The sequence below is a fragment of the Polyodon spathula genome, chromosome 2 (genome assembly GCF_017654505.1).
Source record: "Polyodon spathula isolate WHYD16114869_AA chromosome 2, ASM1765450v1, whole genome shotgun sequence".
NCBI lineage: Eukaryota > Metazoa > Chordata > Actinopteri > Acipenseriformes > Polyodontidae > Polyodon > Polyodon spathula.
This window is the reverse complement of record NC_054535.1, coordinates 80,534,378-80,559,320: the sequence shown is the minus strand read 5'-3', so window position 1 is coordinate 80,559,320 and position 24,943 is coordinate 80,534,378. Positions and strand designations below refer to the sequence as shown.

The following is a 24,943-nucleotide window of genomic DNA, read 5'->3' as shown; positions in this document are numbered from 1 at the left end:
TAACTTGTTTTAGAATATGCAGCCTGGCTGATGATGCTGTTTGATTTGTGTTGATACAAGTTGCATACATTTAAAAGGAATGCAACATAAACTATACAAATATTTGCATTGACTTGAGGCTATTCAATTTATCTTCAGCAAATTACACACAGCAATGTTCTTACTATGAAGAAAAACCAATGTGTTACTGTGGCAAAGTGGCTGGTGAAGGGGAACAGGTGTAGCGGTGATGCGGTGCAGGAGTGACAGGCAGACAATTGTAATCTGGTGAAAAAAGTGCTTTATTTGTTTTCCAGGTCTGGTGACCGTTTAAATAATAATACCCCAGCAATACACAACCATGTGTAAGGCGCGAGGCTAACAAAACAGGGCACTGTCCCGAACAGAAACGAATACACGGTCACCAGTCCTGGGTGAGTGCAGACGTGCGGGTGCGGTGGTGAAGACACAGGTATTTCGTGACGGTTGGTGCAGTGGTGATCCGGTTCGTGCTGACCCTCGGCGACAGCTCCGGATTTGTGCGTTTAACAGTCTAGTGGTGAAAACACAGACAGTTATTTAAACAAACAAAAACAACACACAACACTTTATTTCAATGAGAGCTCCTTTCTCGGTCCTTCTCTCTCTCCACCGTTTTACCCAAACGAAGGAAAAGATCAGCGTTACCCTGGCCCCTATATGTAATCTCGCATGATGATGACATCTTGGTAAACGGTTGCAGCTGCCTTATTGCTTGCAGCTGCCCCTCATTTACCTTTCAGGTCAATACGGTCTTACAACAGTCTCTCGCTTCTTTCCAGGCTGACCGACTTCCAGGTCCTGGAAACAAACAGTCAGGCCAGCCCTTCCAGATACTTCTCCTCCCGTTCTTTAGCGCCCTCACAGGTCGGGAAGGAGATTTATCACCAGAACTCATTATCTTTCTGTCAGTTACCTTAAATACGTTATCCAAGGCGGCCTATTGAACATGGAGTGGCGAGCTAATACAAGGGCCTTGGACTAAATGTGAAAAAAAAAAAAGATGTGCCAGAAAGGCTTAGGAGAACATGATACAAGAAAACAACTGAGGTTTAAACTTATGTTCTGATATCTTTAATAGTACATGGTTGGTAATAATAACAAGCTAACTGCTTTGTCAGCAGGTTTTAAATACATTAAACCACACTTATTTATTATTGTGTTGATTTCAAAACAATCTTTACAATCGAGTGCCAGTCAGTAGAAATGAACTTCCACAGCAAGCGATTAAATTCCTAATGACAAACTATGCGCTCTGTACAGTATCTGACTAAAAGCTGATGGAGATTTGATATTCTCACTAGGTGAGAGAACAGGCAGTAAGAAAACATCAGCAGCAGCGTTTCTGAGCTTTATCAGTATTTGTGTCCACTAATGCATCTTTCTTACTACTAGTGTTTTACATAGTATTATACACTACTGGTGTATCATATTCAGTACGACTGTAAAACAAATAACCTTGAAAATCCTTCTAGATTTATATTTCCACATACTGAAGCTTGAATTATTAAGCAAGCAGATGCTAGGGAACAGTCAGTATCGTTACATGCTGAATCTTCTTTTTTTTGTTGTTGTTTTGTCCTATAAATTAATTCCCGAGGGTATCCGCTGCCAAAAGAAAAAAGTTACAAAGGCAAGCAATCTAATGTCTAATGCTTGGCATCTTAATGATAGTGTTACAATACTGAAATAAAAGCAAAGGACTAACAATAAAAAGACAAGGGCCTTTTTCATGGACAGCAAGGTTAGAAATTACCCAATTATACATTCTGAGAAAAGGATTAATGCTCTGATCTACTGTCCGTTATCTAAAGCACCTACTGTGATAATACCAGTGAACACATACATCATTCCAGTAAAAGCAGTAGAAAATAACTCTTGCTGAAACAGGGGTAAACAATCAAATGCACGATATAAACCTCATCCCAGGTTATGAAGTAATAAACCGGTTCCAGACTCCTTTTGCCTGCCACGTTTTCAGGAATCCTTGCAAAGACATCATTGCTTTGCGTGGAGTTTTGTCCTTACCATCCTTACAGCTCCTGGGTACACCACTGCATCTGTGCAAAACAATGACATCCTTGCAAGCATTCCTGAAACCAATCAAAACAGTGAATTTTACTTTTGGTTCATTGGGTACATTTTCATTCTCATCATAATAACAGGAAGACCAATCAAAATCATCTGTTGCAGGCCTTGTCAGTCATAATCTTACATGTTACCAATGGTTACCACTGCGATGTCATAATCCACATTATGCCTATTCTGTTGTTTTTCATTGTCACAGGTTGTGAAAAAAACCACAACCATGCATAGTTCTGTAAATTATAGCTTTCAACCCGCACCTGACAATGGACATGGACATTTGAATATTATACAAGCCCTGACCCACGAGGGGTAAACTCTACCATCACTGTACGTCATTGTGCAACAAGATAAAATAAACATACAATTATCATCCTCGTTTCAAACACTTTTGAAACACATTGTAAATGGTACACACACAAGTAGTGGAATGGCCCTCCAGGACACAGAACTGCTTAAATATAGACATTCTATCTAGAACAGAAATAAAATAGGTGTGATAATACATCTTTTATAATAATATTTACTTGTTGGCAAAATAAATGCTGTTCAGTTTTCATATCTGATTAGTCATCCATTTCAAACTATTATGCAAGTCATAATGAAGTCATTACTATTAGCCATTAGTTCAGTATTTATATTATTTTCTGTAAAATAATATATTTAAAAAAAAGAAAAATTATCTTAATCATATGGGACTGGCTTTAGCCTACTGACTTCAGCCCCTGGCAAACAGTACTGGCTTCCCCACCCACTCAGGTACTTAGAACGACCAGGCTAAGCACACATTTACTTCACAAACTATAACCAAATTATCAATATTGTAAACACTACCAGAGGCTGCCATGTGACTCACATACTCAAAACTGATTACTCTGATTTATTATTACAACAAGAATTGTCAGTATGAAAGTTTTCTTACAGAAACACATTCAAGCTCAGTGACTGTTAGCTGCTACAAAGGCATGTACCACAGAATGAATCCTGGCCTGCTCAATATTTTATAAAACCAAACAGCATATCTTATGCCAATGAGGGGCCTAAATAAAAATAAGCATACAGGTCCTTGGCTCATAAAGTTGAATAGTGACATTACTTTGCAGCAGTCTTCGCAAATTCTAAACATGTCATCTCTCACAATACTACTTTAACACATTGAGTTATTTCTGTTTTTTTTTTATTATATTTCTAATCTGAGTAAATCACATTTTAGTTGAGAAAGGTTGTTTGAGTTGCATTATTTCATCATCTTTGAGACTGAAAAGCAAATGTAATTATGCTAACCAAAAATGTAGCTGAATCACTGACACAATTTAAAATTACCAGGATTCCAAATCTGATTTGAAACAAAACTGTTTGCTTAAGCAAACATATAACTTCATGTTCTTATTGCATTTGTTATTCTATCTCTACCGTGGGTACCATGGGATATAAAAGTTTTCATTTGTAAACACTAATTGCATTTTTAAAAAATTTCATTAGAGTCATATATATATATATATATATATATATATATATATATATATATATATATATATATATATATATATATATATATATATACATATACATATACACACACACACACACACACACAGATGTTTAACGCTTTCAACACTGGATATATAAATGCGGCTATATTTAGTCACTACACACTTAGCCGCAAATATGCATATTAAAAAAGCTGTCGCCCAATTTACCAGTGTTTACACAAATTGAAACAATTACACCCAGACATAAATAATACATTTTGGGCCAGCCACAGTCTCAAGTAATCCATACACAGGTAACCACCTCCTCAAAGGGGTTGTGCTGGTAATGCCAATACCTGTGTGTCACAGTAGGGCTGTTTAGTCACAACTGTATGGTGTTGTAACAAAGTTTACAACATAACAAATCTAAAACTTGCATGCCACCATCTTTGAAAAGCTGTAAAGCGCCATTATTTTTTTTTTTTAAAACTCGTATTATAACAAAAGAACAAGGCAGTACAAAGACAAGCTCTGCAATGGCTAGCAATCATTTGCATGACATGCTGAGGATTTACAGCTACATTTAAAAATAGCATCTACATTTAGACTTTCACAAAACACATTTTCATATAACCAAATACGTGTTGCTAATAATATTTCTTTCCCCTTGGAAAATGAATCGTAATCTGTATCAATCCCACTGTAGAATTCCCTGACTTGCAGAGTAATGGCATGAAGTATAAGAAAGTATAGATTTTTTTTTAACAACTTGGCTAAATAATCACGTTTTTTGTTTGTTTCATTTCAATGCATCACCCTGCCTGTTTTGACAAGAGCAAATGGAAATATATTGACATAAAAATGCATGAAATGATTGCCTCATGTGGTGTTGGGTATAAACAGCTGTCTTTAAAGAGGTCAAGTGGCTAATGCATTGTATCGAAGTTTAAAAAAGCAGAATTTCACTGCACGTCAATTCTGCAAAACAGCGAATAAAAAAAAGGAAGAACTGCTGACCATTGTTAAATTGGTATTTTAATTACAGGCAGGTTTCATCTCCAGAGACGAAGGTCATGGGTGTCCCCGATCATGCTAAGAGAAACCTTTGCTGCTTAGGGTCCCCCCCCCCGAATGCTACAACTGTGACACAAGCATTTATTAGCAGCTCGTTATCACTTATCTGGTATTTTAACATTGTGGAAATCTGTTGAAACTTCACTGCTGAACTGCCAGTGTCAGTTATCTACACAACAATAGGAAGATTCCTTCCTTCAATTTAATTAGTCACACCCTAGAAATAAATGTAAGCTGAAGTTAAATTTGAGTCCACTGTTGTCAGTAAACATGCACTTTACTGCACTGGATAGGCAGTGCACTTACCTGTTCAAAAAAGGACCAAGTGTTTTCCATAAAATCTTGAGTTTAGTTAAAACTAAGTGCTTTATGTGCAACTCTTGTGCAGCAGTGACCAATTACACAAAAAAACATTCAGGAATGTGAATGATCACATGAAGGATGAATCCCATTACGCTGCATTGCACTTCCTGTGTTAAATTTGCACTTTAAATTGAATTTAGGACAGTTATGTAAAGTGTAGTAAATTGTGACGATTTAAAAGTCAGGAGTGTCATTAAATAGAAAATATCTTTTTCCACCTAAACTAATATGCAGCGACGATTACGTTATTGTTTTGTGGGCCCCCCCGAAAAACAAAACACACCACACACAACAAAATACAACACTGGAAAGAACTTTGTGCACATACAGAAAATGCATAGTTTATTACCCAATATAAGAATAACTTTCTGTAATATACAGAATAAAAAACAGCAGCAAAAAGATTTTTGTGATGCACAGCTTGCTAAAAAGGTGATCATCCCTTTCTCCATCCCACTCTGCTGTCACTGGAGCCAACAGCCCACCCACTCACTTTAATAATGCAGCAAATAAAATGCGTCAAATGATTCATGTGTGTGGACATATATAATAACAACAAGACACCTAAAATCAGTCATATAGACTGACTTTTCTTGTTTACCTTTTGGTCTCCGTCATTAACTGATTTTAAATGTTATTTGAATCATATGCAATTGTGTTGCTCCCCAGTTACTGTACATTATCTCACTTAATATGTGCTTTCTTGTACAGGAAACCAACAGAAAAGCATGCAATGCTATGGCACAGAGGAGTCTAAAGAGGCCATGGTGAATCTGTTCAGAACGATCCGTCATTAACTAACTAAAACTGCCACATTGAATACAGACACTTAATGAACAGTGCTGCAGTAAAACTGGTTCAAATATTTTTAGCAGCTGGTGGTATAGCACATAGCTACAGCAAGCGGATACAACTGACAGGAGGTGTTCCTGTAAATATCATCAAGGGATAATCCAATGCATGTTGTTTACTGCTCTTTTTTCTAACCTATGAAAACCTATATAAAAAAATTAAAAAGGGAGCTGTGATTTAAAAAAAAAAAAAAAAAGGATCACAGCAAAGCACTTTTCATGTATCCCAACAGACACAGGCTCTGGCTGAAAAGCATCTGCATGTGCGTCCAGGTTTCTTCCAGTGGCCCCAACACTTTGGATGCTTCGTCCATCAGTGTTGATTCTTGGGAAATCAATTTAAGGTGCAGCTGTGAACAGAACAGGGTTGTTGATCAACAAAGAGATCCTGTATTTGTTTTTCAAAATTATAGCACAAGACTCGCACACAACAAACATTTCATTTTATAACACAGAGGGTTATGAAACACAATAAAGACATCAAGGCAACTGAGGTAAAAGGCTTGTTTGTTAACATCGTCATGACGTCATTGAGTGTTGGTTTTCACAGCATCAAAAAATGTAAGTGGTGATACATTACATGGTGCACAGTACAGACACACAACCTGACTGTAAATTCAGTGAGGATCTCTGGAGAACGGGAACAGCTTTACCCTTTAGATCCTACAATACCTGTCGGTATCTGTATCCTTTTAAACAATGGCAATGATTGTGCCTGTTAAATCTTTAAAAATTACGAAGACATACAAAATCAAAAACATTGTGTTTATGATCCTTACCCACTGACCCGTCTGTCTTTCTGAGCACTTATTATTATTAGCATCAAGTTTTTATTTTGAAGGGCAAATTACCTTTTGTTTTAAGATATCCGTCATGGTTACAACCATGTCTCTGGTTTGCTTTGATCACTGGAAACACAGTATGTTAATAACTGACACACTAGAAATACTCCACCATGAAAGAATAATGAAAAATGCCATTTCATTTCTATTGGTCTTGCTCCCATGGTGATGCATAAATCATTTCACCTGCATTCTGTAATAATTCTCAATGCAATTTCTAAGAAATGTGCAGAAGCCACATCAGGTTAGACACAGATGGTTTGCTTTCACAGATTGCTTTGTTCTTAAATTACTTTTTTCTCCCGGAGCTGTGAGATGTGGGTGTTTGGTATTTAGGACTATGTGTTGATTGGACTTTAAGCTGTACGAAGGATATTCATTTATTTAAAGCTGGATCAATAAATATAGGAAAAATAAAAGGTGGTCACAGCATGGTTTATTCTGAAGAACAAAATGTGAATTCTGAAAGTGATATTATAACCCTTACTAAACGTACAGCCACTAGACCTGGTGCACAAATAATTAGGTTACATTTCTTGATGTGAAAGGTTTTACATTGCAAACGAACAAAATCTTGAATGAATAACTGGTCTTAATGAACTTACTTAAAAATAAAATAAATAAGCAATTCATTAGTATTTGTTGGCATGCAAGACCCTTGGGATATCATGTACAGTATCTTTCCTTTAATATCCTAATACTCATTTTAATTGGAAAAGGGCTCAAGTGAACAAATAAAGACACAACAAATAAAAAAACAACAAAGAATAGTTTAATTTGAGGAGTCAAACTGAATCCTCAGTACTTCTCCACCAGAAAGGCTAGAACAAAATCAGGCAAACTGAAAGTAGACAAATTAAATCTGAAACACAACTCTGGAACCTGGGAATGTAACTGGTTGAGCTAAATAAATAAATAAATAAATAAATAAATAATAATTCACCTGCTAAATCTATTTAGTGGCACCATGCCAGTTTTTGGTATTTATGGAGCACTTTAAAAAATACCCATTACTGACAATCTGCAGGTCCCTGTCAGTCAGTGCCACAGCCTTCACTCAGAGTGCTTTAAAAACCAAGTGATTTGCAGATGTAGAAAATCCAAAATGCAGGTGCCCAGAGAGCTTAAAAGCTTAGGCGCTGTGGTGGGTAATATCTTCAGTCTGCAACTTAACCCTCTGCACCTCTTACTAAATGATAGCAACACACTCGAAATGAGGACTTTTCATAACTTTTTAAACAAGCATTAATACCAAATAGTCAGTAGTCATGAAGAGGTCCAATCCAAATGCTGAACAGAAATCTAAAATTACAACACACAGGGCTGTCTTTAGAGGTTTGAACAAGGCAACCATTGATGGGTCAAAATAGCCTCATCTTAGTCATAACTTTTCTTACACTCTTATTTTCTTGTATTGCACCTTGGAGTAAATGTTATAAAGCTGATACCCAGAACAATTGAAAACATAACACATTATTCTGAACAAGGGGCAGCGGTAATGCTTTCACCATTTGTTCAATTTTCCGTCTCAAGAGTTTAAAAGCTAAAATAGTTAAAATGGACATTCATGTTAAGATATGTGATCCACAGCTACATAAAGTTTCACTCTCTTTGAGTGCTCTCTTTTACACCTGCCTCTCATCTAATGCAGACCACAACACTCTACTGCCATCTGCTGCTTCTAGTGACCACTGCAGCCACAGCCAATTTGTTTTGTTGATGACACAAAATATAACTTCATTGAATAAAGCAATATAACAAGCACAAAGTCTGTCACCTTTCATTAAATGGATAACATATTTACATAATTTACATTCCGATTATATACATGCAATAGGCTCCTCTAGTTTAATCGCGAGGAAGTGAGCTGGGGAAGTCAGTGTTCCCCAGGCTTCAGTGCAGTGCTTCACCCTCGAGCTTCAGCGCACAACGCTGGTCTTTTCAGAGACAATTCTCGCGGGAATACAGTACTTAGCAAAGACTTCAACATCTTCCGAAACATGTGCTCATAACAAAACAAATCCCCAAAATTTTTAAGATATATAGATTCCATTTGAGGTATTTATTCTTAAATGTACTTCGAAGTACCTTTGACTAAATGGCTCTGTCTGGTGGAACAATGGGTCTTTAGCAATGCAAACAAATGTGTACCTATTGCTCTCCTAATCTGAATCCTTTTATTAGGATAAAAACACCATTGTGCTTATCAGGACTGACATCTGTCATTGCAGGCATGTGAAAATCAATTTTTCAACAGATTCCATTCATCATTATATACATTGAGATAAACACAGGTAGTGTCTGATTTGCTGGTCCCATCCCGACTATCAGCGAATCAGTTTTGAAAATGCTTTATAAGTACAACCCTCTGTGTATTCAATGTAAACAAAAACTGTGCATCCTTGGATTCAGAGCAGGGCAACAGGCTTGTATTCCTGGCAAACAGCCTGTAAATAAATTGTGCACACTGAAGAAAACTGACTGAATATAGTTTGCGCTTCTTTTAGAGTTTCAAAATGAACTGTTAAACCTGAGAATAATACTGTTTATGCCGGTACTCCTACTGTACCACAAGCAAAGCTATATTAGAGTTAATTACCCCTCGCATCCCATTGTTGTGCTCAAGCTTTTACTGAACAGCAATGATGTTAAAATACTGTAAAGCCATAAATATTTGTGAGCCTTTTATTGTGTTTTTTTCGCATATGAAAAAAAAGCAAACATTTTGTATGAATATCAAATTCCACTTGCAACATGTTACCAACATTTCTGGAGCAAAATAGGTTTTATGGGTGTGATTCCCCAAATTTTTTGGTCGCAAATATTTATGGCTTTACAAGTCGAGAGGGCAGCAAAGATTTCTGTGGGCATGTCACAAAGACGGCCGGAGTGGGGGACGTCCGACCAGAAACAGGATAATAAACAAAGAGAGAGGTGGAGTTTGGTGGAGCTGAGCGAATGCTTTCACTCAGTATTTAATGAGTGAACAGAGCAGAGAGGAAATAAACGGTGGTAACAAACAAAAACACAAGGACACGGCACATTTGCCAAAACAAGAGAGATAAACAAAACGGACTATCACTGAACAAAACATGGTGAGCTTCTTTAACTATTATTATTTTATTATTTATTCTCATTACCTCTGTCTCCAATCCCATTCTCCACTCACCGAACACACAATCCCAAGTATGTGAAAACATGCTGCTTTTATGCAGCTGTACCGAGACTCGACCTCTAATCGATCATTCAATTGGAGTCGCGGAACAACTGCACGTGAATTAATAAAGTGCAATTCCCTGTGCTCACATAATTCATTTTACTTGCACGTGAAGTGCTGTGCAATCCTCGTGCCTAAATACAAATATACATTTTAAACACTCGTGTTACACAGACCCGTTTATATCCCGTGTACCAATGACTATACACCAACATTTAACACACCCCACGCAACATATACACAGAAAATACACACGGGCAGGCACTTCGTCACAGGGCGGTACATACGTATTTTTTCAAAAGATTATATTTTGTGTGCCTAATTAATCGATTGCCATTTGGAGGCTTAATTGACAGCTCTAATGCTCAAGTTCTGGGAAAACATTCTTCAGTTTAAGACCACTAGAGTAGTTTACTAAATTGTCAATCACTGTGCAAACAGACAACAGAGTCTCTCATAGGGAAGCAGGCTAACCTACCACAGATGCCCTTCTTTCCTATGCAGAGATCTCATACTTGAGGTTCAACCTGCTTCACGATCAAGTTCTACTGCCTGAACACGTTTGCTCCATGGGGCACATCTTTCAGATGCATCTTCAAAACAGCACTATCTGGAAATACCTTTAGAAACAAAGCAAGGTAGGCTTGGGCCAGGTCAAAATCACGTTTGGAGTCCAGAATGTAGCCAATCATTCTGAGGAAGCTCTGCATCACATCCAGGGAGCCACCACCTTCAGGGGCTAGACTTCGCAACTCCGTTTCAATGCGGGAGGGTCCCATCTCCTTTAAGAGCCTCACTGTAGAGGAATCTTAAAAAAAAAAAAAAAGAAAGTCCATTAGGTGTAATCTCTACACAAATACTGATAGAATAAAAATACAGAAACAATGGGTGTGACAAAAGCAGTATGCACTTAGGGTTCTGCCACTCACTTATAAGCCATGCATAAAGCTTGAAGATGAAGTGCAAAAGGATGTGTGCTAAATACCAATCGTTCAGTCCTTGCTCTCTATATGAGAATGCACTTTAAGTTAGCTTAGGTAATGTGATCACGGAGAAGAGGTGTGTTGTGAAAACAGCAGGAAAGCAGGACTCATTTTAATGAAATAACCTTTCCCTTATGAACACAAACTTTGGTTTAAAAGGCCAAAAACGTAGTATGCCACATTAATCCTGGGTGCTACCTAGAACATCAATTATTTCAGAAAGTGCTGTGGCTTGTATTTTACATTTGCCAAGAGGTTATAGTTCTTTGAATTAATCTTTACTCATTTATCACTTACAGTTGTTGCTGACTAAGGCATCCTCGAGTTGCATGTAGAAATCAGATTTCTGTGCCAGTATTCCAAGATTTACAATTTTTGACTACAAGATAAAAAAAATAAAAATTAAAAACAATCTTAAATTTCAGACAGAATGACTAACCTATAAACCTATGCTAGTGGTTACTATATAAATGGAACAGAAGCAATCTATTGGCACAAAGCGACATAATGCATGCTATTTTATTGCAATAAACATCAAAAATATGATGCAAATCGTATAGGCTCATATATCTATTCAGGTTGTTATGCATTTTACTGTAGGTGTAACATACTGTACACTTATGAAACATGTTTTCTGTACTTTTATGATCTCTTTGCTTACAGATGTTGTGTACCTACCCAGCTACTCTTTCAAAGCAAATTCAAAACTACTTACCGCTCATCTATTCTGATTTGAATATGTGTTCCTCACCTGCTCTTCAGCATTCTGACCCTCGGACACAGCAAAGCGGGGAACGAGACCAGGCAGGGTAGGAATGAAGAACGGGGCAGATTTAGGCACCTTTGGGGGCTCCTTGGGCTTGTTTCTTTTCTGAAAATTCAAAACAAATAGTCATAGGGTTACATATGTCCACTGTTAATTGTAAGCCTAAGGCATTTTAATAATTCAGGACATTACAAAATACAATTTAAACAAGACACCAAGTAGCTGTTGACATTTCTGAAAGTCAGTTTTAGCCAAGTTTCAGCAAGGTCAATCTCTGATTTGCCTGACTAGAGTGTGTCCCTCATCAAAACACCTTTTCATAAAATATAGCTTGCATGTGTTAACACTAAGACTTGGAAACTGTTTTGACACTTACAGAAACCATGCCAGGGTCAACAAAGAAATCAAATAAAAATGATGCTGAGGTGTTTGAGCAAGGGATTGTCATTTTAAAAACACAGTCATTTCAGCAGCACAATATTACTTCCCAGGACATGTGGTAATGACATTCATTTTGCATGAAAGTTTTATATAAAAGGTTAGGTCATATGGTTGTGTTACAGGCCATAAGGCAGCTCTGAATATTTTCTTCTTCTTGGTTGTAAAATACTGTTACATGCAAAAATAAAAAAGTAAAATGTCCTTATTTCAGTGATTGTTGCCTTTGGAGGGGGAAAACAATCAATTGGTTCCATATTGCCAAAACTGTATGTATTATGTAATGGTCCACATTTAAAAACACTTAAACAGGCTGTAACGTACTGTACAGCAAGTCTTCATATAAATACCTTGATGACATCCAAATTGAGGAGGTTTTTCCATCTTGAGTCTGGCAGTAAAGACAGTGTCACCAACTGCTCTCCCAGCTGCTCTGGGGATTCATATTCGATCATCTCATCACTGGGCTCCTCGTCATCTTCGGGGCTGTCCAAATCTGAACAGAGGAACAGAGATTCACAGACCAAAACTTTTTCAAACTTAACACCAAAATCTGATTGCAGTCATGTCTTGTAAAGCCTGATGAAGGTGAACGGCACAGAAATGTTGATTTGACTTGTTCACTTTTTAATCTTGATATTGCAGAAATAAATAAATAATAATAAAAAAGTTACAGATATTTTGATGAACAATCTGGAGTGCGGAGACCCTTTGTTCAACATTTCAATTGATAAAAAATAAAACAAGCCACCACGTTCAGAGGAATGCAAGCAGTTATTTGGGTGCATCAATTTATATTTTACTTGCTATCATATAACAGCACTAGGTATTATCTTTTACCAATAAAGATTAAAGAAATCTGCAGAATGTTGGTATGTCAGAATAAGACCATTCAATATTCGTATACAATGTGTCCCAAAGCTGATAGTGACACTTACTGATTTCCAACTTTTAACCTTAGTTCCCTGGCAGCTTTACAATGATGGCACTGCATTGTTCTAATCTAATAAACCTTGATTGAGATAGCACATTTTACAATGTATTATACCAAATGTGAAGTAATTAAATAATTACAAGACCCAAAGAATTTCTCCCTGCAGTGCAATTACCTTCTGCAGGACAAGTTCCAGGAAGCGTCACCACTGGGGGCTCATAATCAGAAGGCAAGGGGCGCAGGGAAACCAGATTAAACAGCGTGTTGTTGGACCTTTAATAAAATAAAAACACAATTCAAATGAACTGTATAATACAAGTTTATTGTATGTAATAATTAATACACCAATTCATTGGGATTTGAGATATTATCAAGAAGGGAGTCAGAGGTTATTAACAAAAACACACATAAAAGATGCAGCTTCTGATATATGCCCTTCTACCTTTTACCACTCAAGCAGCACGGGTCACATCAACCTTGAGTCCATCAAACAGATGTTATTGTCTGATGCAAATGTAAGCACACTGTCCAGTGTGTTGGGTATTCAGTGTTCTGCATTAAAATACTGCTATATTATTTCATGTTCCAGTCCTAGGGTTATCACACTTTATACGGTTGTTTGGACAAAAAAAGATGAACTGGCTATATTAAAACATATATTGTTTAATTAACTCGATTGTACCGCATTATCAGTCCATTAGTGCCACCTTGTGGATTACTAAGATATGCCATTTTAGATCACACCCTTTTATCAGTGTAAAATCACTAAAACTACAATATTATATCACGTGCAGAGAGAATATTGTTATTGCTATACATTAGAGAAGAACAACAAAACCATAAGCATGAAAGAAGAAAAGCCTTACCAGAGATAAATTCCCAGATCGTCCACGTGCGATGAGACCAGGAAATCTCCAGTAGGTGACATTGTGATGCTCACTGCTGCTGAATCTAACAAAAAGCAGTCTACAAGGCTGCAATGAAGAAAAACATGAATGCATATGTAAATGTCCTAGCTTGTGTAACCTGTTATATGTCTACAAAAAGGTTTATTTTAATAAAATCAGCAACCTTCAATATAGGTGAAAGATTCTGATTGTGGCCCCTTGGCATGGAGAGTGTTAAAGAAGCTGCACTTTTGTAAACGTAGTTACACGCACACTGTAGCATCAGAAGGGGGATCATCATATCATTCTCTGCATGAAAGTAACAGAACTGGAATGTACTGGGGGAGTCTTAAACCATTCTCTAAGTCTTCTTGGTCTGGTCACAAACTCTCCCACTGACAAAGAATGCTTTTAAAAAGAGTCAAGTGTTTTATCTCTATCTATCACTGAATGAGTCATTTCAGCGCCAGTAGTATTCTGCTGAGGGCAACTTCCAGACAATTCTGAGTACCTTGACACTAAGACGAGAAACAGTCCTTGTCGTAAATCCAGCCGAAAGGGGTCAAAATAGCGGACCAATGGAGAACAAGGGGCCACGTCGGTACAAGAACAACCAATGAAATACACTTCACATGGACTCAGGAACTGCCCAAAATAACCAGACTAGCCAATCACAGGACTGAAGAGCGAAACCCGCTGACTTTCGAAGTGTGCTGGAGAGCTTCTGCTGTGTGCTGCTGTCTTCCAGTCATGCTGCTGTTGCCCGGACATGCGTGCTGACCACAAAGGAGGTGTGCACAAGTAGTGTCCACCTGCTAGAGTTGGCTTGGATTTCGGAGGAACGAAATGGATGCTACACTGCTCTGAACAAAGTTGCAGAGTCATGGGAGCACATGTGCTCGAACTCACAGAAGGCAAGGAAGAACCAATGTTCTGAATAATGGCTAAAATCATCTTCTGAGGAAGGGCCCTGCCATCTGTCCTACGAGAGACTGGATCAGTAATGGGACTACTGCATTAATTGGAAAGTGGGTCTTTGTTTCCACATATCTGCATGAAATGAACTGAAGCAAAGCCGTACACAAGAATTGCCACAAGAACACTTTTACAAACTATGTAATGTTTCAATTGCAACGCATTAGCTGAACTGAGTTACATCTGACCAACGGAAAACTGCCAGCAACAACTAATTCTGCAAGCCTTGGAGAGCAACAAGCTGATCTTCATTTGAAAAGGAACTACTGGTTATTGCGAGCCTAGCAATACAATGCGTACAGCAAAGTGCCGTCTACATTGGAACTGCGGATTTGGAGAGCTGCAGTATTCACTGACACAGATTGATGTCTGTATATGGAAATCAATAAGTATTCAACATGTCTAATATTAAATACTTTATGACTCGAGAAAGTAACTGAAGCAATGCTATCAAGTTAAGTGGAAACTGTTCTAGAAATAGAATATAACTTCCTGTTTTAGAGTGTATAAGAAATGTATTATGTTTGTTTGAAATGTGCAACTTAAAAAGGAGTTGCCTCTTAAATGCACAGAATTTCATCATTGCCCCATTTGAGTTAATCTGAATATATAATCAACTGAGGTTGATAACATAATTAGTTTGGTACATCACGTCTAAACTAAATTAACATGGTAAAACTAATTTGATAAATTAGGTACAAGAATGTTGGATTCCATTCGGAATGGGAAGTTGAATTAATTCTCGTGCATACTGACATGATCGATTACATCGAGAAACAGGTATTGAAAATACGAATGCAAAGTAGACACTGTGTGGTAAGACATATTCAATATTAGTATATTAACCATGAATGGTAATGATGTTATGGTCATTGTAACCGTTTGACTATGGAATCAATGAACTATATATTACTATTCACACATATCTCTAACCAATAGCCTTTCCTTTCTGTAATATTATATTAGTTGTGCACCCCTTTTTCTCCTAAAATAAACGATTGTTTTATATTTCTGACACGTGATATGGATGTCAACTGTTGTCAAGGGAATCCGAGTTCTACATGATATCACCAAACTATTATGGTATGTCTCAGTTATTAACATTTGGCCATTCTTAAACAGTGTGCCTAGAGACTAATTTATATATAAATAAATTGTATACCAAAGTCACTACAACACACACACACACACACACAGAATACAACACTTACCAGCCAGATGGAAGATCCCATGTCCTAATAGCGCAGTCCATTGAGGCAGTTACTAACCATCGACTGTCCGGACTAAAGGCCTGAAGAATGCAATAAATACATACACAAATAAATAAAACACACAAACAAAATTAAGTATAAAAATAAACAAAATCAGGAAAAAATAAACAGGGTGCATTACCATATCATTGATTTGTCCGCGATGTCCTGAAAACTTTCTAACTATCTTTCTTGTTTCAATGTCCATAATATTAATACTGAAGTCATCCAGAGAAATGGCCAACATTCCACTGTAAACAAAACAAAAACATTGACAAGAAATGTCGGAATACACACCAAAATCACCACAAAATAGCAGCTAATGTGTACTGACTAGTCAATCTCTCAGTGTAGAAGTACAACGATAACGTTATACAATACAGAACCCTAAGACAGACGTATATTGAAAAAGTGGTAAAAAAAATAAAAGTATAACTTAATAAAAGCACCTGCATGAAAATTCTCAGGTCAGAAATAAGTGTAAATATACTCATTTTATACCATGTAAAATAAATACAGCAAAAGTTTGCCTTACTGACACACTACCTATTACACTGCATTTAGGAACCTGGCAGCTGGATTAGTTTGTTTCCAGTAAATGATTTAACACACTGCACAGATGTCATTCAACAGAAAAAGACACCAGCTGCTTCAAAGATCAGAAATATTTCTGCTAAAGATTGCTCTGTCCAGTACAAGGAGGGAACATTTCACGTGTGTCTTGTTATTTTTACATTTATTTCGTTTTATTTTCAAAAAATGAAATAATATTCTACAATTTAGCACTTCCTGTTTTTCAAGTAAGCAATGAATTATTTAGAAACATTTGTTGTATAATAACCCTTGGAGAACATGATAAATTTTTTATGTGACAGCTAGTTTTTTTTCTGCTTTAATAGATGTATTTAAAACCATGAAAGATCTTGCAATACCTATTTTAGACTGTGAAATAATCCATTTTTTTGTGAAAAAAATACAGCCCTAAAAAGAAGTGATTAATATATTGGCAAACTGTTACTGGCTGCTGTGACTCAAATGATGATTTGTGCTGCTTGGATTTGGGAAATGTGTTTCCCATGTTAGCACAGAGACATCACTTTCTGACTAAGCATGAAGTGCTAATTTTGGAAAGGGTGTAAATGTTATTGGTGACTGCCATGACTGGTATGCACACTTCCTCATTTGTATCCCTAAAAATGAGGAATACAGCTATATTTAGGAAGAAAGAGCATCACAAACCAATAGGGATGGCTGAACATACTGGATCACGGTACTGTGTGTAACAACAATCCACAGCCAGTTTGAAACTGTTCAGCTCACCTGTCTCGATGTAAAAGTATGGAGGCTGGAGAGGAACTCAGTGTAGCAGTGTGAACCAATTCCTTAGACTTGAACTTCCAAAACTTGATGAGTCTGTCTGCACCAGCACTGATAGTCAGCTGGTTTAGCCCATCTACAGCAACCCCTCGAACAGGACCTTCATGGGCTGAAGAGCAAAGATAGTCCACAAGGCAATGATGCCGAAAGAAGAATTTGCATAGCACAGTTTAAATATTTCCCCTTGGCATAGATTTTAAAATGTTTGACAAATGTCTGGCTACACAATCCAGCAAGACTTATAGATGAATTCAGTCTTAATGGTACCAAAATGTTTCTACAATGTAGCCACTTTCTCAAAATGGTTAAAAAAAATAAATAATAATTATAAAAAAATCTCTGGCATACAAGAAGTTAATAACTCTCCTCATGGCATCCATGTTCAGGTTTACAGTAAATTATTACTGTTCATATAGAAACATCAACTTGCATTGACATTCTGTTAAATTAATTAGTTTATGTACTTCGAGCTGAAAATGTCCTCTTGTACTATTTAGCATTTTGAAGTTACAATTCTTAGCATTTTACTGTACGTTGGGGAGTCCATGATAACTGGGAACACTACAGCTCAAAAAAATACTGTTTCTATATAATTTCCATATGCACAGGGTATTAAGTAATTACTTCAGTACAGTTACAAACATTGATACATGCTTGTTAAAAATGTCACGTGTAGGTAGAAAAGAAACATTTTATGATTCAGTTCACTGTCAACTTAAAATACCACACATATAACCAGGAATCCATTTGTATGAGATATATAAAACATATATATAGAAAGAGAAATGATGTGATTAAAACTTTTACCTTTCTCTTTGCCATATTGACCTCTATGCATGCCTGACTGCATGTTATAGACATCGATGTGTCCTGTTGAAAGTGCTACCACACCAAAGTTGCCACAAGATGTTATAGCCACAGCCTTACAGGTAAGAAAAGAAAAATTGAGAAATAAGATAGACTCAAATCATAAACAATTAACCCACTAGAACTGTACAGGCACTGGAGCCACTGAAAAGGGCAGACCAAGCTGAACAATGAAGATGTACCTGGTGTCAGAGACAGATACCAGCACTTCACAACCATGTGATTATATCTGCACCATCTCCTGGTGGCCTGCTTTGTTCTATTGGCTCAAAGATCATGCTATTGATTTGCTGGCCACCTGGTATTGGTTGGGGCTTTTAGAGTGGACTAGTTCTTTCCCTGTTGCTCAACCCGATAAGAGCTAAATGGTACGGCCATATTCATCCTCCATAGTGCTCCCAGCCAACAAGAAGGACACAAATGATCTTCCTAAGAGAAATTAGTGATATACCTTTTAAAGAGGTTTTGTGGAGGCCACATACTTTTCCAGCTAGTTTCAACACACGTTTTATCTGTGGCTGAAATACTACTCACCACAAAAAGTGACTGCAGCTAATAAAATAATTTCATAAATTTGACATGCCAAGCACATCCACTTCCAACTTAGGTCTCAAACCTGTAGGTTTGAAAATAATCTGGTTTTAGCAAACATGTATTTTCACTTTTAAAACACAGTATTTGGTACTGCGCTCTTGTTTGCTGGCCTTGCTACTAATGGTCTGGACAGTGAAATTGTCCCCACCCCTTCAGGAAATTCTTTCCTGTTAGAGCTGCGTCATCAAATGACTGACATGCTTTCAGAAGTAAAAGTGTAACTTATTTCCTGGGAGACAAAGCAAGCAAACCAACTTTCTTTCAACTGGTGTAGCACAAAATGTCAGGTTTTAAAACGAACATATATGTTTGCAATATCTTATATTAGTTACAAGCTGCACATCTGAAAACTATATAGTGAATAGAAGTGAATGCTGGGTAAGATTTAGGAAAATGCTTGGTAGCTACAACCACTTAATAATCTGTGCATAAAGCCACTTTAAGTATATTCTGGCTTTCTCATGGCATGGATCAACTCAAAATTGCACCACTATGACTTTAAACTTGTTGATGGAAGAAACGTTTTCTCTGCCCATTGACACACTGCACAAGTTCTAGGGAAGCAAAATCCACAATACAGCCCATTTCAACAGTAACAAGTGGAAATTACCACATGGCTGTTTCCTATCACAAAGGCCACATCTCTGCGTGCAGCATATAAGATCACAAGATCAGTAAAAACAACCACATGTACCGTGGCGTGCACATTCAATCCCCGATCTTTGTGGAATCGTTCTGGCTCCAGTTTGTATGCCCCCATGGATGTCTTCTGGTAATTCCACGTTGTTGCAATAAGATAGCCTCGGTGGCAGGCAACGATACCATCCCAATCACTCTGGCGTGCCGTTTCTGTATTGGTAAGAAATGCACATTAGTCAGAATTCTAAGCAAAGCTGAGCAAATAAAGTAAAATTACGAAATGTTTAACATTCCCAGAAAACTACATATAATGAACATGCTTGCACCAGAGTTGTTCTAGTGCAAAGATGGTGGTGTCTATTGGTAAATCTATGAGTAAATAAATAAACTATGATAAAAAAAAAAAAGAAAAAACTTTACTACTGTATTAGTTTCCAGGGTTGAAAAGCAAAATGTTTCATACAATGTTACACAGTTTATCAGAGTAACTCTTCTGTTGGCTAATAACATTTTAAACTGCATAATATTTCTTATGGTTGCCCACATGTGTTTATGTTAAACTGAAAGAACTGTAATGTTGACTCAGTGAAGTCAAGTTGATGGGCAGTTTGTGCCAATCTGCTCCCATGCAGCAATGCTGCAAATCAACAGATGTTGCAAATGAATGGGAGAATACCTGAAGCAAACGCAGTAATGGGAGGGAGTTTCATGGTATCATACTGAAGTCCTTTCTTCTTCGATTTCTTTTTGTTAATGGAACCTGTTAATTAAATATATTTGTTAGACATCTTAGCTAACCAAGTTTCATTCTCAAAAAATACTTCCGTGTTTCAGAAATACATTACATGTCTTGCATGGTACTTATGTCAGTGAAATCTGTATTAAAAAGACTGAAGTAATTCTCTCTATGAAACATGCTCTACGAAGAGCAGTTCATCACTATCTCCTATCTCACGTGCGTAACTTTGTATACACCGACACATGTAAAAAACTAAAGAAACTTATCCAGGCTAGTATTCAGTGCACTAAGGACTCACCACGCCCCAAGCTCTTATTGAACCGTTCATGAACAGTAGAAAACGACTGTAACGTTCCATCTTGACCTGAATAGAAAAAGGTTGGAATGTTATGTTTTCAAAATTATTTTTATTTTGACTTTCATACAGTATTGTTTTTCAAATTAAATGTCTGATGGTTTTCTGTACAAATGTCCCAACATGTATTGTTACAGTAGCTGGGGTGCGCACAATATACTAGCTCCTTGTCAAGGCGTTTCCCTCTCATAGACCACAGTGAACTGAAGTTCAAAAATCTTCCCTTTATTGGCTCCTGATTGGTGAAGAAATGAAAATACTTTTAAAATTACCTACAACAAAATGATTGCCATTTCAAAATGCAAACATTAAAGATATACCACTGGGTATATCTTTAATATACAAGACCAATATATAGAATGATGAATACATGCTTCCCCTGTATCAATTAGCTTTTTACAAGTGTACAAAGTAGGGAGCATCACATATATTGTAATATGTATCGTATCAGGATTTTAATCCATCGATTGAGCCCTTACTGACACTTAAGTGAACTGCTTTCTATACTTACCAGCACTGAGAACGTTTTGCCCGTTTTGCCCATGGTGCTGTATTTTGGTAGGAGGAGCACTGTGTCCCATGCGGCTTCTCAACAAGCGGCCACCACCTCCCGGGGCATCAAATACCCACACCTACTCAAGACAACACACAATCTCATCATGAGTGTCCAAGAACCAAAACATATGAGTACATCCTTTACTGAATGAAGAGGTTTATTTGATCAACTTATACCCTGCGGGGATAAGCCACTGAGCATTTTACAATCCTGGGAAATCCTAACCTTGGATTGCATCATCCACTTATTTCTAAGAGTTCATTTAGGGATAACCACAGATCCAATGGCGATTCCTCTGAAAATGTTCCAATATGATCCATCTGTGATCCAAACAGAAGTTGCTTTAAGAAGTCAAAGCAAATCCACAATCATGCAACACTGCACAGTCACGTATTAAGGCTGACGGTAGTATTGGCCAAGGGACGAAGGGTGCCAAAAAAGTCCTACTGTAACTGAATCTTCAACTTCCATATACAATCAATAAATCAAGATGAAGCGCTGACACATATTGTTTTTCTTGATCCTTGTTAATGCCAACAATCAGATTTGAGGTAAAAACAACTTGCGTTTTACATTTAATTTATTCTGAACAAATTAACTTAAATACAAATATTCAAAATTATTTTCAAAGCAACACTTCTGATCAGATGGCTTAAATTCTGTCAAACTCATTGATACAGTCAGTCTACCACAAGAGATGAAAAAGACTAATTCTAAGAAGGGCTGGGGTAATTAGCAAGGTAATGGACTGACCAATGCATTTGTGTGACTAATATTAAACCTTCAGATAAAATTAAAGTGTTTTATCCCCTAAGTCTCCCATTTGGTGTACAGTAGATGAATCACTTATAATGTGGTTTACTGCAGAGAATGTTAGTTTTCCTTTTAACAGCATGAGAAAAGACCATCTACTTTTCAGTATTACTGCACACAAAAACATCAGTTGACGTTTGATTAGAAAGTTGTGGTCACACATTATGTGTAAGGTACAGTACAGCAATCAAATCACAACAATAACAGTGAAAGTGATATTCAGACACAAAATACAAAAAAGTGACAAATAACTATCTTTAGATTTTACTTTAATAAATAAAATTACTTTTTTGTTAGGATTTCCACTTTGTTCAGGTCATTGTGTAAGCAGTTTTCCCAAAATTAAGTTACATTTTACACAAATTGTTGGGTTTTTTTTTTTTTTTTTGAGTGACTGCTGACAATATTCTTACATAGTTCATAGTTGCTTACATTACTGCACTAAGGTACTTTTCGCTGCAATCATTGGCTTAACGGTTATACTCCTGCTACTACCAGCAGCAGTAGATGGGTATAGATGTCATCTTGAAACTTTGCTTTGGCTCAAAGAAACACAATTTGAAAGTACATACCCGTATGGCATTATCAGCACCATTTGTAATCAGAAGTGGCTCCCCATGGACAAACGTCATCCCTGCGATGGCTGTTGCATGAGCATTTCTCATCTGGCTGATTAGTTTCTTATCATCCAAGTCCCACAGTCCAATGTGTCCAACAGGGCTCCCAGCAGCCATTACTGGATGACCATCTAAAAAGATAAATAAAACAACATTGGGACATCAACCTGGCTTTCAACATTGATCTCCACATGTAAAGTATACACAATCAAACCTCAGCCAGTGATGCCAAATATGTATATTAGTAGTTAGGCTTACATTTTATATTGTACGAGGATACAGCACCCAAATAAAAATACATCAGACTACTGAAACATATACAATAGATGTTGCTTAAAAGCATTTTCAGCATAGACCCAAATTCACACTTTTTGTAGCAGTATTCCTTTTGCTGTATCACCTGTGCGGAAGGATATTGCTGTAATTGGGCCCCAGTCTTGCTGAAACTTCATTAACGACTCGTCACACTTTATGTTGTGAATGACAATCTGCCCCGATGCAAGTCCTACTGCGACTACATCCACTGCTGGAGCCTGTAAGCGTACATCAAAAACAACACTTCAAATAGTGCTTTATCCAAGACTAAACTTAGTGTACAGTTCCCTGTATCCTTTTAAATTGATTTCTTCTTTATTATTCTGTTTTTTATTTTTTGGTGCTGGAATCTAGAATGCACTTCAGTCACAGCAATACACATTCAAGGGATTCCATTTTAAAAAACATAAAATGACCCTTAGGTGTCTTGATTTGTCACGGAATGGCCCAAATAACATTAGATTAGCTTGTTAATAAAATAGTAGACCACTCACCTGTTGAAGTACTGTCACTCCTGAACCCCAGCCTGAGAATGTGTATAAAAGTTTGCTATACAAAAAAAAAAAATATATATATATGAGATAAGATATTTTAATGATGTTGCTTTTAGTTTGTTTCAGTGACTATATATGATGTGCAAACTATTGCTTACATCAGTACCACACAGTTAATCCCAAACACAGACATTACACATTTTGGACTGCTTACTAAACTAAATGTTATCTTCGAGTACTACTGTATGTGCCTATCCAAAAGATCCAGCTGTTACATGAAATTGTTTATGCAGTCTAATACTTTAACAGCAGGGCACAGTGTTGATTGCTGAACTGTACTGCCAGTTCTCAAGAATGTGGTGTGTTTACTTTAGTGTTACTAGATATGTATATATCATAAGAACATAAGAACATAAGAAAGTTTACAAACGAGAGGAGGCCATTCGGCCCATCTTGCTCGTTTGGTTGTTAGTAGCTTATTGATCCCAAAATCTCATCAAGCAGCTTCTTGAAGGATCCCAGGGTGTCAGCTTCAACAACATTACTGGGGAGTTGATTCCAGACCCTCACAATTCTCTGTGTAAAAAAGTGCCTCCTATTTTCTGTTCTGAATGCCCCTTTGTCTAATCTCCATTTGTGACCCCTGGTCCTTGTTTCTTTTTTCAGGCTGAAAAAGTCCCTTGGGTCGACACTGTCAATACCTTTTAGAATTTTGAATGCTTGAATTAGGTCGCCACGTAGTCTTCTTTGTTCAAGACTGAACAGATTCAATTCTTTTAGCCTGTCTGCATATGACATGCCTTTTAAGCACGGAATAATTCTGGTCGCTCTTCTTTGCACTCTTTCTAGAGCAGCAATATCTTTTTTATAGCGAGGTGACCAGAACTGCACACAATATTCAAGATGAGGTCTTATTAGTGCATTGTACAGTTTTAACATTACTTCCCTTGATTTAAATTCAGCACTTTTCACAATGTATCCGAGCATCTTGTTAGCCTTTTTTATAGCTTCCCCACATTGTCTAGATGAAGACATTTGAGTCACAAAAAACTCCTAGGTCTTTTTCATAGATTCCTTCTCCAATTTCAGTATCTCCCATATGATATTTATAATGTACATTTTTATTTCCTGCGTGCAGTACCTTACACTTTTCTCTATTAAATGTCATTTGCCATGTGTCTGCCCAGTTCTGAATCTTGTCTAGATCATTTTGAATGACCTTTGCTGCTGCAACAGTGTTTGCCACTCCTCCTACTTTTGTGTCGTCTGCAAATTTAACAAGTTTGCTTACTATACCAGAATCTAAATCATTAATGTAGATTAGGAATAGCAGAGGACCTAATACTGATCCCTGTGGTACACCACTGGTTACCACACTCCATTCTGAGGTTTTTCCTCTAATCAGTACTTTCTGTTTTCTAC

At 37.1% G+C, this 24,943-nt stretch overlaps 1 protein-coding gene across 1 annotated transcript in view; it reads right to left on the bottom strand.

Moving 5' to 3' along the window:
- Positions 1-5,337: 5,337 nt before the first annotated feature.
- LOC121301874 (WD repeat-containing protein 36-like) overlaps positions 5,338-24,943 on the bottom strand; it is a 60,627-nt gene continuing 41,021 nt past the window's right edge. Inside the window, exons 6-23 of the mRNA XM_041231556.1 lie at positions 23,522-23,576; positions 23,113-23,245; positions 22,668-22,843; positions 21,238-21,358; positions 20,670-20,735; positions 20,309-20,392; positions 19,688-19,842; positions 18,340-18,454; positions 17,476-17,641; positions 16,298-16,406; positions 16,117-16,196; positions 13,910-14,017; positions 13,219-13,316; positions 12,460-12,605; positions 11,657-11,776; positions 11,203-11,284; positions 10,543-10,730; positions 5,338-6,213 (exon numbers count right to left, since the gene is read on the bottom strand). Coding sequence (XP_041087490.1) covers positions 6,064-6,213; positions 10,543-10,730; positions 11,203-11,284; positions 11,657-11,776; positions 12,460-12,605; positions 13,219-13,316; positions 13,910-14,017; positions 16,117-16,196; positions 16,298-16,406; positions 17,476-17,641; positions 18,340-18,454; positions 19,688-19,842; positions 20,309-20,392; positions 20,670-20,735; positions 21,238-21,358; positions 22,668-22,843; positions 23,113-23,245; positions 23,522-23,576 — 2,152 coding nt within the window. The 3' untranslated portion in view covers positions 5,338-6,063. The remainder of the gene's footprint in view (positions 6,214-10,542; positions 10,731-11,202; positions 11,285-11,656; positions 11,777-12,459; positions 12,606-13,218; positions 13,317-13,909; positions 14,018-16,116; positions 16,197-16,297; positions 16,407-17,475; positions 17,642-18,339; positions 18,455-19,687; positions 19,843-20,308; positions 20,393-20,669; positions 20,736-21,237; positions 21,359-22,667; positions 22,844-23,112; positions 23,246-23,521; positions 23,577-24,943) is intronic.